Source organism: Blennius ocellaris (genome assembly GCF_963422515.1).
Source record: "Blennius ocellaris genome assembly, chromosome: 19".
NCBI lineage: Eukaryota > Metazoa > Chordata > Actinopteri > Blenniiformes > Blenniidae > Blennius > Blennius ocellaris.
In genome coordinates this window covers 13,243,970-13,258,658 of record NC_137668.1, presented here as the reverse complement: position 1 = coordinate 13,258,658, position 14,689 = coordinate 13,243,970, and the positions used below count along the sequence as shown (strand labels likewise).

General features: G+C 40.1%; 1 protein-coding gene across 1 annotated transcript in view; it reads left to right on the top strand.

Annotated features, from left to right (window-relative positions):
* ctnnd2a (catenin (cadherin-associated protein), delta 2a) overlaps positions 1 to 14,689 on the top strand; it is a gene marked incomplete at both ends in the record, with an annotated part of 202,698 nt that overhangs the window by 104,758 nt on the left and 83,251 nt on the right. The window contains one exon of the mRNA XM_080515267.1: positions 11,694 to 11,826. Within this exon, the coding sequence (XP_080371393.1) occupies positions 11,694 to 11,826 (133 nt within the window). The remainder of the gene's footprint in view (positions 1 to 11,693; positions 11,827 to 14,689) is intronic.

Below are 14,689 nucleotides of genomic sequence, written 5' to 3'. Positions count from 1 at the left end.
CCTAACAGGCCTGTTTTTGTAATGTGGGAGCAAGCCAATGTATCTGTTTATAATTGAACTATAGATCTTCCTGCTGTGAATCCATTGCATGAGTTTGCTAAATGTGCATATCATTATGTTTATAGTTGACAAGTATTTTCTTCACGTTTCCCCAATATTTACACATGAGTAACTTTCTATGTAAAAAAAGTTAGTTTTGGTGATGTCATAGATTGTGACAGCTATGTTTATGTCTGTCTTGTATTTATATGTATGACACTGTATAATATACAGACCTTTATCTGTTTATGTTACAAACACTAAATACTAGAAGGAAGAAAATAATTACAGACAATCCAAACCCCCATAAAACACTATATGTTTGAATTGTCCAGCCGTTCCTGCACAGGAAACTAAAATGATGTGGAAGTGGTTTGCTTTGTCACCAGCGGCCCCAGAGCATACGGATGAAAGAAAATAATTACTGTGTTTACATTTGATCTTGAAAACAATATACACTATTGTGTCTTTGCCAAACAAGAAAGAAGCAGATGTGATGGTAATAGGCTCAATCCTGTGGTAGGCGTTCACAATTCCGATATTGCCGTCATGCGGTTATCATCACAGCCGTAATAGACGGGACATTGAAGCTGTTACTCTGCTAATGCGGTGTAAACGTCAACCTCCTCTGGCTTTCTCAGTTCAAGTCATTCTTTATCCATCTGTTGCCTTTACTTGGAGCTGTGCAGCGTGTCACTGCAGCCCTTTGTTTATTTATTTTGCGCTATACCATTTTCACTCTGGTGTAACATCAATTTTATCCCTCTTATAGACTGAGCAGAGAGAGTGGGTTACAGAAAAAAAGATAGAGATTCAAGGAAGAGGAAAAATAGAAAAGAAGGAATGAGGCAAAACAAAATACAGTGGAAAATAAAAATGTTTTGCTTTATCTGCAGTGCACGTCCATGAATTGAGGGATTCACACACATGTGTTGTTTGAAAGAAAACAGAAAAAGTTTGTCTGTGTGTGTGTGTGTGTGCTTTGGGGTGTGTGAATGTTGTCTGGCAAGTCATCACTCTTGTTTAATGTCAGTGAAGGTCACTGACCTCTGTAGTAAATGACTGGCTCTGAAATTTGAAACTGGCATGGGATGAATGAATTGCGCGCATTGGGACACACACACACACACACACACACACACACACACACACACACACACACACACACACGCATTTATGCAGAGAGTGCTAATATTACACTTGACCTTATCAGTGTGATATTAATATGCCAGAATAATCCTGGATAATATGTGGTTGAAATGCACATGGACACACAGTGCAACAGTGTGGCACCTTCATTCAGGTAAGGCATGAAGGTGCATTTGATGGTCATTTGATGTCACACACACTCATATACACACATCCACATAGGCCAGCATTCTCATTAGCATCATCACTTTGAAAATAGCTCACCTTTCTTACTTCTGATTCTCAGGCCAGAGCAGACCCATCGACATGATTGCAACAGCTTGCAAATCAAGACACAATGGGGCCGTAATTTTTCAGCAAGCTCTTGCTCATCTGCTGGCTTAATCTTGCGTCTGCACTTTGATTGGCTGAGTGTGGCGGATGGGGACTCAATTGGTCAGTTTGTTCACTCCTGTTGTATCAGGGCTATAGTTAGAGTGCTCTCAGGCATGATTATGGTGCACTGCTGTTGATGGCTGCGCAATGATATCTATTCTCTTATCAGGCTGTAAAAAAAAAAAAAAAAAAATACTCCCATCCTGGTCTGAAGGAGGCTCGATTTACTCACTTTAAAACTGGGGTACAAAAATATACTACTCATGTGGAAGTTCTACTCAGCTGTAACAATATTTAATGGTGGTGCTTTTTAGCTCATGACCTTACCTTTAAAGACAGGAAGAGATGAAGATTTTTTTTTCTGTTAGAATTGGTACATTACTACTTGTAATACTAATAATGGTAACAAGTGATGTTATCGATTAACTTTTTTGGCCTCTGCATGACAATTTTTTTCCCCATGTTGACACAATGTTTTCTACTTGATGTATGAACGGGAATCATTTATACAAACAATGGAAGAATAAAAAGCACTTTATTATTTAGCTCTTTCTCCTGTCCAGTGTAAACACCTACTCAAGAACTGCTTTCTACCAACACTGGTCTCAAAACAGTTCACAATCTCCCTCGAATGAAAGTCTGAACTTCATTGTGACTTGAAGCTGCACTGTACTGTAGTGCAGTGGGGCAGATCCCAGCTGGCAGTGTGTGAAGGCACAGGAAGAATGTGCAAACTGCACAAAAAGGGCCTCTTAACACTGGTCTCACACCAAGGTTATTGTCACTCTAAGATCAAAGAGCTAACCATTAAACCACCGTGCCAGCCGTAGCACAACAACATTGTCCTCAAATTGAGTAGATGTTATGAAGATCTGGCCTTTCTTTCCCGACACCACAGCTCAGTCTTAATGAGCATGTGGTATGACACAGTGTAATGGCCTCGGTCACCTCAGCCTCTATTGGCCCATCTAATGAATGTTTGACTGAGAGTATGTTTCACTGGGCTATTGTTTGGCTGTGTAAACAGCCAGTAATTGCACTGTGCAACTTGGGAATCGTGGCACCGGCCTGAAAATTACCGATCAGCAAATGCGGGTAATAGCAGTGTGTATTTTGGCCTCTTTGATATTAGAACGTATGCAGGTCTGTCTGTAATGCATATGCCAGATTCATGGAGTATACGCTTGTGCAGTTATGAACTGTATATGTCTGCATTACAAGATGTTTGTGCATGGAAGCAGGCACCCTTGTTTAACTGCAGCATTTGTATAAAGTCAATATTCTGTATACTTGCATGTGTGCACTCCCTTCACTGGGTGTGTGTATATAAATGAACACCTGTCTGTCAGCTTAATGCCCTATTCGATTAGGCCTCCAATTCTGTGTGTTCAGCTAATTGCAAGGAATAGTGCCGGCATTTGTGTTTTCCTTACCCTGGCAAATTGCTCCATGGCCCTGCACACTAATGTTCCCCTTCACCAGCAACACCCAGGCCGGCCTCACAGAGTGCATGTGCAAAATAATCCACAAACACACCCTCATATTCTGCTACATGACAAGTTCTACATTACAGTATATCCAGTATTAGTAGGCATGTTTAATTTGTCCAAATTATGAAAAAAAGAAACTAGATGAAATGCTCTTTTCTTTGAGTTACCCCAAACTTGTGTCTGAGAAAGGCTGACCTCACCAAACACCCAAAGGAAGGGTTTGTAAAGATATACATCTATTGACCTTTATGAAAACAAGTTAAAAAAAAAAAGTATAGTTCTATTTAGGTCAGAGTTGTTCCCAAGTATATCCTTACCTACTTTATGAAATCCCTTATATTGACTCCAAACAGCCAGTTCCTTCCTAATCTCGGAGTCTTTGGTTTCCCCAGTAAATTATTGGATAACACTGCCAGTTCGCCAACATCAAAGCTCTTTTTCAAAGCCAAAGTGAAATCGACATCCGCCATCTTCTCCAAGTGAATCTTCAGATTTTCTGCAAAGTCCTCAATCCTTCCTTGTGTTTTACCTGTAAAAGAAAAACTCTCTTCAAAGGCCTTTTCTTCTCCCTCAGGTTCAACCAAAACTTTTGGTTGGTTATCCCAAAGCTGGTTTTGGCTACTAGATATGTGAACCTTGGTTTAAAAAAAGATTTTTTAAATAAAAAAAAATATATATATAGTTAATTTCGCAGCTGAGATAGCAAAGCTTTAGACGTCCTGCATAAATCAAGTACTCCACAAACTAAGCATATGGCTTTACCTTTGACTTAGATGGAAAGCCATTTTCTGTTGAAAACTCTCCATTCTGCATTACGCTTCCTTTTAGCACCATGAGATTACATTTTAAGGGGCTAACTTGTGTTTTATTAACCAAAACATTAGAGAAAAGTGCAAACGCTTGCATAGCCTCAGGTACAAAGGCAGACATGAAAGAGTGTTCAAAATATAATCAATGGTCAGTCGTTTGGCTCTACATTTTGCATTTTATGGAATTAGGATTTTCTAAAGGACTTGGAAATCCTATTTTTAAAAATGTTCAACCTCAGAGCAGACACAGCCTCTGTGATATTTGGTGCCCCTCTTAGATATGCAAGTAAAGTGATAATTTTCATTTGTTTGTTTTAAAGTTTTTACTAAAATGGCATAAACATATTTTTGCATACTTATGAATGTACAAAAGTTACATTATCAGCTTATCGTGCTTCATATTTAAGTAGTTTACCTTACATAATCTTATTGTTCTACACAAAATATTTGATATAATAATAAAAGAAGTGCTCTCTGATATGTGTAACAAAATATACCTAACAAAAATCTAAATCTAGCACAGTTGCTCAAGATTTCTTTGAGTTTTCTAATGACAAGCATCACACTCATCCCCTGCCGTTTCTGCACCATCATGCGCCCTTCTATTCAATTCAATGTGAGGCTCATTCAGCACCTTTCATTCCTCTCTATCCTTTGTCCACTTTTATTCAGCCCCCTGAGTCTCCTTTTCCCAGCTGGAAGATGCCATAGAGAAGGTGTATTGATTTTTTTTGGGTGTTTTTTTTTTGTCTGTGTGGTTGCTGCATGGGAGATGGGTGGGGGGGGGGGGGGGGGGGGGGGGGGGGGCAGAGGGAGGAGATGACCAATAGGGATGGTCATCTGTGCCAAAAAAAAAAAAAGAACAAAGTCGCATGTGGTTCCTCTTGCTGAAGTGAACTGAGCTGCAGAAGAGAGGCGATCCACTCATCTTCCCTCCATCCCATTCATCACACCTCTCCTTTCTGCTCACTGGAACAGGTTTTGCTACTTTTATTTATGACCTCTCATTTTCTTCTCTCACCTACTTTTTTGTCTTATCTTTCTTTTTATGGTTTACCCTCAGAGTGGAATTAACCACTCACTCTTTCCTCTCCATGGAGAGAGAGGTGGTCTGTGATTACGGGGGTCATTTTCATTTGCCCATCAGTAAGTAACTGGGGAGCAGTGAGCGAGAGAGAGGGGGATGTAACAGAAAATGAGGTGTTTCAGATGTAGTTGACTCGCCATAGATTTTTGACAACTTTTTATTTCTGGATGGGTTTCATCCCAGGCTCCATCCACCCATCTCGAGCTATCCATTTGTCTGTCCAGCTATTATGAGTATCACCCTCTCTCTTCCCCCACTTTTCATTGATCCTCTTTACTGTGGCTGTGCTTTTTGTTTGGTTCTTCCTGCTGCAGCAGAGCTTTACACATACAGACATTTTGAGCCGAAGAAAAGAACATGGACAAAACCAACAATATTGCTAAGGGCCACAAAGGCCAAAGCTACAAAGAAAATCCAATACAGCTGATGGTGTAGTCATTTGTCAAGGGCTCAATGATAAATGCAAGAGGTTCCAAAAGCCACTCGGGCTCAATTGTGTGTCTTTTCCATAATTATTTCGGGTAAATATATCTACCACATGTTTTGTGCAAAATTCCTACATTTACAGTAATCCCTTTTCAGGCCTTGGCTCTCCTGGTTGGTGCTTTCAGCAGTTCACTGTCAGTCTGTGTGTTAATCTGCATATCAAATGAAGAGTAATACCTGAAGAGGTAATTAACTGAATCATTATATACTATATTAAAAAATACCCACAATTGTTTGTCAGGCCTGAATATTTCTTCTACTTTGCTGGCTCTGTGGCCAAGCAGAAACTTTAAAGTATGTGTGTGGAGGGGTTGGTTTTTTCTCCGGATAGCATCTTAATGAGATCGGCACATCTAATTAAAGGCACCTGGCTTCACATTTATAGTCGCTGTCTGTGCCTCTCCACCTGCATCCTGTTGTCTGGCCGCAATTTATCTGTGAAATTGTTCAAGACTTTTTCTTGAACACCCCCCCCCCCCCTCCCCCCTTCATACACTTTGGCTGAGGAGCATTTTACAAATACACACACACAAAAGACACATTTACACTGGGAAAAGATGCATTAAGGCTCTTATGTGAGAAAGTAGCTGTGCTCTCAATGTATAATCCTGTATTGGGAGGTGAATGATTTCAAATGCATCCAGATGATTTTCACACATAACGTACTGTCGGCCTTGGTAGACCAATTTCCCACTTATTCTCACAAATCATTGACATGACATATAATACTATTTAAAAATGGGCTACATTTGGCAGAAAATGAGTTTTAGGGCTAAAAGCCAATAGATTCATTCAGAATAAAAAAAGATTACAAGGCAAGGTATTAGTCTGAACTGCCAGAATGACATTTTTTGATGAGATCATAACTTGTTTCTCTCTGAAAGTCAAATTCTTTTTTGATCTGTGAAATGCGAAGCGCTGTTCGACTCTCCCTTTCCCACCGCCCCACTTTCTTTCGTCACTCCCTCTTGTCTTGTACTGTCTTAAACATCCTGATGAAGATTGATGTTCAGGTCTTAATTAGCATCTGCTTTAGTATGCACACTGTCATTCTGTCCGATCCCGACTCTCCAATCAGTTAGCAGACATGACAGGCCTTGTCCAATCAGATTAAGGCCAGTGGGACAGGCTTCCTGTGTGGAGCTGTCACTCCACATGCGCTGTGGGCTCTGCTGATGGATGCGATTTGGGCTTGGAGGACTGAACCGTTCCCTTTTCAAACCTCTGTGTACCATCGTGCCCCAGTTTGGTAGCAAAGATAAAGGATGGCATTAGATTCAATTTACTACAGTGGGTTGGACATGTGGTTAAATAAGATAAATGTGTGTATTTTTAAGTGATGTTATGTTCTGGCTGAATCTAAAACACTTTGGTAGACCAAATAGTTCATGTATTTCATGATATTGCAACAGCCATGATGTATCAGTCAAATATTATGGCAGTTTGAGGTGGCAAGTTCCTGTTTGAGAAACTGAGTATGGTTTTTATCTTTGCTTTTTAGACTGCTAAACAAAGATGTGAAATAATTGTTTTTTCTTTTTTTTTTTTTTAAGTAAAATAATAGCCTTGTTTGAAAACATTTAGAGCTTTGTACTTGTGCTCTGATATGTGCTGTCAATGTGCTTTTAGAGTGAAATATGTTTCTCTGACTCTATAAAAAGGTGATGGGAAATAGAGTGGAGGAAGTAAACCAGAACTCCTCTTTAATTCCTGGAGGTCACATGGTGTAGCTTTTGTGAAATTGATCTTTCTCTGCTGCACATATCATACGTGCTTGGTCAGTCTGACATCTGTGGAATTTGGAGGCCGTGTCAGCATTGTTCACGCTTTGTGCTTCTCAAACCATTATCAACGAATTCCTTTGTGGCATAGTGCATTATCCTTTTCAAAACAGGCAATAGCTATCACAGAACAATGTTTCAATGAATGGTTCCTATGAATACAGAATCCAAGGTTTTCCTGCAGAACTTTATAAGGTTGGCTCATTCATCTATTGACCAACAGTATTTGAGCTAACTTGCACTGACAATGTCCTTCGAATAGTTTTTAATTTTGACCAACCTTTTTACAATTGAGTTTGCACATAAATGACTACCTCCATATTCTGCCGTCCACATGATGCATGAGAGAATGTGAGGCATTGAATCAGAGTAGCTTTTTCTCTTGATCCATGTTTGAGTTCTCATGCCCACATGCACATCGTCACAGTTTTTACTGACCCGAGGCAGGTAGGACAGTCGGACACCACACACACGGCAAGCTTTAATACACTTCAATGCTCTGTCACTTTTCTCCAAGGCACAGTGAACTTTTTCAGTAGTCTTTTGCGCCACATGTGCCACCCCCCCCCAACGTGTGCATCAGCATATCTCGGGCCAGTTCGTAACTCAGTTTTTACTTTACCGGCGGTTACCCATCGTTAGGTTTCTTTCAGAAGCTCTTGAGCACTGCGTACCAGAAACAATGCACAAGATTCGCAGTGGGACAGAATTACAACTGCTCACATTCCAGGCCTGTAATGTATCAGATCAATCGGTACGGTGAACTCAAATTCTGTTTAATTCAATATATATTTCTCTCAATCAAGGTTAGTTACTTCACCTGGCAGTGGTTTCGTGTGTGTGTGTGTGTGTGTGTGTGTGTGTGTGTGTGTGTGTGTGTGTGTGTGTGTGTGTGTGTGTGTGTGTGTGTGTGTGTGTGTGTGTGTGTGTGTGTGTGTGTGTGTGTGTGTGTGTGTGTGTGTGTTGTCAGTGGTCTTGATGAGGTCTGTCTCATGAGACCTGGACATGAAAAGAGTTACAGATGAAGAGAAGTTTTATAAAAAAAAAAAAAAAAAATCCTTTGATAATCCTTGTTCTTGTATTTTCATGTGTTGCACTCTTCTATCACATTTTGCCTTCCTCCTGTGTGTGTGTGTGTGTGTGTGTGTGTGTGTGTGTGTGTGTGTGTGTGTGTGTGTGTGTGTGTGTGTGTGTGTGTGTGTGTGTGAGTGTGTGTGTGTGTGCGTGCGTGCGTGCGTGTGCGCGTGCGTGCATGCATCAAAGCCTTACCATCACACTGAAGTATTCTCTGTCCCAGTTATATCACTCTGTCGCTGCCTCCACCCTTTCTCCACCAGCCCCCCTGCCACCTGGCTTTTTTTTTTTTCTCAGCATGTCAAACTCCTCTCCTGCCACGACTGCTGCCTCCAACAAAACTATTTTGCTGCATCACACCTCCGCACTCTTCAAGCAATGGCAAAGTAACAAGGAGCATAAAGTTCTGTGCCACAGCAATGCCACCTAATTTATTCTCCAGCCCACTTGAATCGGCAACATCGAGTAATAAACACAACCCTAGCCCATTAGAATAAAAACAAAAAAGTTAACAGATTATTAAATTAGGAATTTATTACCACACAAGGTATAAAAAGCTAACATGAAGACTATTCCAGATGAGCAGCATCATATTGTAGCACAGATTCCTGAAAAGCTGTGCGAGTATTTAGTGTGAATCCTGCAGTTTAGTTGGCCCTGCCTGTTTGATCAGTTTCCTCCTCTTGCTGGCTCTATTCCTCTCCCTGTTTGCATCCTGCTGTTTCACATCGTTGGCATGTTGCCGAGTGGTGTGTATACCAGGGCTATAGTTCTCATTAGCACCTGTGTTGACATGACTGGCATCTCATCTGAGGGTTGTTTTCCACTTTGCCTCTACTTTTTTTCATTTTCCTGTCAGCCTCCTCTTGCCTATTGTACCCACGGTTCTGGATGCACCATTTTTTTGGGGGGGGTTTTTACCCTTTAAGTTTCTTTCCTCATTCTTATTCTCTCTCTATGTTTCATCGGCTCCTTCTTTTTCTTCCTCTTTTCCTCTGCTCCTCTCACTCTGTCTCTCTTCCTAGCAGGGGTTTTTAATTAATGGCGAGCCATGATGCTTATCTTATCAGCAGATCACTCTGCTTTCTATTAACTACACTGACAGAGCTAGGAGGCTGGAGGGGATGGATGACACACACACACACACACACACACACACACACACACACACACACACACACACACACACACACACCAGTCATGCACATCATCAGATACATTCATCCACTATAGTGGAAAGTGTAGACACAGATGAATATGAAAGCATGCACACACAGACACACACACACACACACACTGGCTGACACTAACAGGCACAGAGGCAATTGTGTCCACATAAACACACATCATGATCCTATCTTAATCTTGCCACACACCCATGCGCACACATAAATAAACAAACTGCCCGATGGTATCTGGCTGTGTGATTTAAGGAACGTTGTTTGAGGGTCTCTCCTCCTAAATCCCCTAAATGCCTTGGGAATCCCTCCCTGTTCCTCCTTCTCTCTATCTCTCCTCTACCTCCCTCGTTCAGTCCTGCACACTTATCATTCAGCAGATAAAGAGCCGTCCATGCTGGAGCTTGCTTTATCTTTGAGAGCCATGTTTACTCCCCGTGAATGCTCTGCTTTTCACAGATGTTTCAGAGACTGCCTTCTCTTGATCTGACCGAGATGAGAGCACCGTGGCGATGCTTCATTTTCTGCTGTAAAAACTTTGGATGCACACATATCTACAACAATCCTCCACCCCATCAATTCTAACTCCAGGCAGGTCAATTGTCCCGTATTTACCACATTTTCATGTTTGGTCCAACCGACCGACCCAGGAGGCAAAAATAAATCAGCGGTTTTCATGATAGCTTGATGGGGATTACAGTGAGTTGCATTTTGCCACAGAACTGTGAGCATGAAGGCAGAAACAACAAAATCAATCCTCAAACACCACAATCGATGGGAGCCACAAAATTTCCACATCGGTTTTCGTCAGATCACTTTGATAGTTGACATTTTTCTGAAAGCACTGTTAAAGAGAGCAAGATGGCAAGTAAGAGAGAAACAGTGCAGAGAGTGGTTAGTGGAGAAAATATCACAGTAGATGGTGGCAACACATGGTTGTGATCCTGTGTGTACGTGTACAGTCGCCCACACGTTCTTGCACTCTTATAATTTCCTCATTTGGGGGACCGTTTGCAAAACAATTATCAGCAGGGGATAATACAATAAAGGAGACCATTTCCTGGGTATTACCGAGGGACAAAACATTTATTTCACTTTGTCCACTGTGTTCATAGGAGTGTAAACTTCTAATAGCTGAAAGTATAGAACATAACTCACACCACTCATGCTGCAGACATAATTCAGGCGATAGCTGTGCTGTGCTGTGCAATTCTTCAAACTTATTTACCTCTTTTTCAGTGTTTCTTCTTCTAGTGTGTGTCACCTCCATACATTTTCTGTACTGCTTCATCCAAGTCAGAGCCACATGGGGATGGAGTTGGTCCCAGCTGAATATGTTAGACTGCAGTTTCCAACCTCCACAGGGCAAACACACACACACACACACACACACACACACACACACACACACACACACACACACACACACACACACACACACACACACACACACACACACACACACACACACACACACACACACACACACACACACACACACAGATAGACAGACAGACAGACAGACACTCACATTTAACTTGAGGGAAAATTAATAAGAATTAATAATACTTATTATAGTTAATATTAATAAAATAATTAATTAATAAGATACATTTGGAAAATAACCTTTAGCTTACTACTCTCTATCTATGTGATAGTCTTGAAACCTTGTCATGTGTTCAGCCACCGAGTTTAGAAAAGTTGATGGACGAGAAAAATGCATCTCACTTAAAGTACAATATTACCTTCTTAAGACTATTTCTGCCTTACTTTACTTTTTTAGTGGTTATCATTCATAGGGTCCCCCGCTTAACCTGCTGGCCCCATTTTTACATGCTCTGTCATTTCCTCTGCCTGTGATGGATGTAAATGACAATATTTTGGCAAATTGGCCATTCGGTGAGTGATTTGCATCATTTCAGTCCAACTGTGTTGTTTAGCTTGTGAAGCTATTACAAATAAAAATACTTCTTTTTAGCAGAAAAAAAGAACAGGAATGGATTTTTGACATTTAAATCTCTGTCCTTACTTCAGACTGCCTTTTTTTCTTACTGCCTGTCTTCTTCTGAATTTATGAAAATATGAACAGCTCAATGATTTTAGCCGAGAGTATTATAGAAACCGAGATTTTATTGGCCTGCTTTGAGGTATTCACTGGCATGTTAGCAAGAAGCTTTGTTCACATGCTTAAGGAATCAAAGTGTCTCCTGTCTGTCTGTCTGCAGAGAATTTGGGTGGAGAGATCCGGAGCTGCCAGAGGTGATCCAGATGCTGCAGCACCAGTTCCCATCGGTGCAGTCCAACGCTGCAGCCTACCTACAGCATCTCTGCTTCGGAGACAACAAGATCAAAGCTGAGGTTTGTGCATGTGTATGTTTTTTTATGCTCTATACAGTTTATTTGATCAAAGTTGTAGGGAAGGGTGTAGGGTGTTGCAGGGAAAGGGGATAATCGTAACTATGATAATAAAATCCAAATGTGTGCATCAATACGTAAATGAATACTGTTCCACAAGCCGCTGTCATAATTACACATAGGGAAGCTTTTGAGAAATAATGCATTAACTAACTAGTTCCATGCGGAGGTTTTGCATGATAAAACTTGATGCAATCTCCATCCTCATGCTGTGCTTCCTGCTGAATTGAATCTATAGAGACAATAAAGCTCAATTAGTCCCAAAGCGGCATGTTTTTCTCTCAAAAGCAATTTTGCAGGGAAGCCCCTTTGAAGCTCTCTAATAAACCCTTTAATAAAGCGAGTGCCACTCGTAAACAAAGGCAATGGCACATGCAGATGCACTCAAGACCTGTAGATAGTACATGCAAGCACAGACATTGGATTTTTTTTTTCTTTATCAAAGTAATTTGAAGAGAGACAGAATATGGAAAATGAAAACCAAACAAAACCATCCTGAGGTATGAATATTTACTGTCTGCAATTGAGAGCCAATTAAACATGTGAACATGAAGTCACTTTGATTCAAAATTGACCCACTAACTCACACTCACCCACACATAACCACACATATGCAAAACACAATCACACTTCCCAAAACATCACAGTTGATGCCACTCGTCCTGCTCCTCTGAAAGAAACCTCAGCGTTCAGGTCTTCTGTAATGGATGTATGTAATGGAGAAAATAACAACTGTGCATTGGCAGTGGTGATTTGGCATACCCTCATCGGATTGATGGTCTCTCCCTGAGCTGGACACACTTCTCAGCATTATTTACACAAAATGAGGCACCAGTCAACCAAAATGAACACTTTCCAATCAAATTAGGTAAAACCACATGTCTACATATGTGATGGAGGCCTACTATCAATGTACATGTTCACAATTGCAAACTTTACATGACAATAATGCTGTAGCTGTATTATGATGTATTGAAATGAGAAGTTGACCTCTTGGTCAGATATGGAATATTCATTCGGTTGAGAATTGAATTCTGATTTGGAAACAAGATAATGCAGAACTGAGAATTGATGGGAATATCACGAAACCTTTTCAGTTCACTTCTTTTATTATTATTATTCATTATGATGGTACCTTTAGAGTTTAAGTAGCACCTTCATTATACAAAAAATTTATCAATTCATTTATTTTGTATAGTGATTTTCTGCTCAAAGACACTTTACAAGGTCTTTGAACAGAAACAGGCAAATTGAATGTAAAGCAGGTATAAAAGTCAGATATAAGAAGCAGGTATAAGGAAATAAAACAGTTGGAACATTAATAGTGATGTTGAATAGGTGAGGCTTTAAGAGGGATTTAAATGTGTCGAGGTCAGAACAGTGTCTGATTGAAATGGGCGAGAGTTCCAGAGGGTGAGAAAGCAGACTTTTTCTTATAGAGACTTTCATCACATGCATTTGGTGGCTCACTCATGTCCTCATACTGATGCCGTCATCATGATGTGGAGTAATTTGGAGAATCTAAATATGTACGTGTGTTTTCCTCGCAGATCTTTTTTACTTTAGTGTCTTAATTAAAAATACATTTGAAACTGATTTAAAGGAGTTTTGAAACAAAATATACATTTTACAGATTCATTAAGGAGTCTTGCTCTTTAAACTTCAGCAAAATGTAATCATAAATGTATCTTTTGTTCAGAAAATCTGAACAAAAGGATCTTGGTTCATCTTCAAGGTTCATGCAGTATTTTTCCTTTCACTTCAGTTTTGAGAGTTGAAGCTATCCACGTGAATACTTTCTGTTTGTTCCTTCACAGATGCTTGAAAACATACTTATGTATGCAAGGACAGCAGCGTGCATTAGACCTGCAATCACTATGCTCCGAGCAGTCCAAACATTTTACATTAATCTTTAGATGAAAGACCTGCAGGCGTTAGGGGATTAGTCTTACTTCAATCTATCTACGTACATCAGTTCTTAAGTGATCTGCTCTCAGCCTGTAATTTCTTCACTTGATGGATTCCTGTAATATTTCAATGTCGGTTCATTTTTCGCTTCATCCAAAAGAAACACAATAGCTGTGTCCTTGTGCTGTTAGCAACAGTGTAATGTAGACAGAACCGCTGATTACAATCTACTCCTCCATTTATCTTTTATACCCATTTTATCCAGCCTAATGTTGCTGGGCTGCTCAACGTCCAAATTAAAATCATTTGCTTTTTTTTTTCTTAATTTCAGCTTGGTTTATATTACTTTTTTAAAATGTATTTTCTTGGTCAGACTTGTTTTACTCTGGTTGACATTATCCTCATCACCCAATAGTGGCTTGTGAACGGCATTTAATGTCATATGTTTTCCAAAGTATGATCTTATTATTTCATATATGTTTTTACATAAGTTGGTGTTAATTTTTAGCGTACTTAACTTCAGTACTGTATTTAGTCTTTAGCCTTAAGTTGTGTTTGTAATTACTCCTTTTTTATTAAGATTAGGGTTAGGGTTAGATTTCACTTTGATTGTTCTAAGAGTGGAAATTTCTTTTTTCTATTGGGAACAATTAAGTATTTATCTAGCAATTTGTGTGTGTGCGTGCGTGCGTGTGCGTGCGTGTGTGCGTGCGTGTGTGTGTGTGTGTGCGTGCGTGCGTGCGTGTTAATTTCAAGGACTGACTGTTTTAAAAACTCCCCAATAGCAGTAGTTGAATATGCATTACATTGGCAGCTAAGGTGACTGGGATATTTCCCGGGGATTCATAGCCAAACAGATGTCATGAAAGATTATATGATATAGAGGCAGCTTATGCAT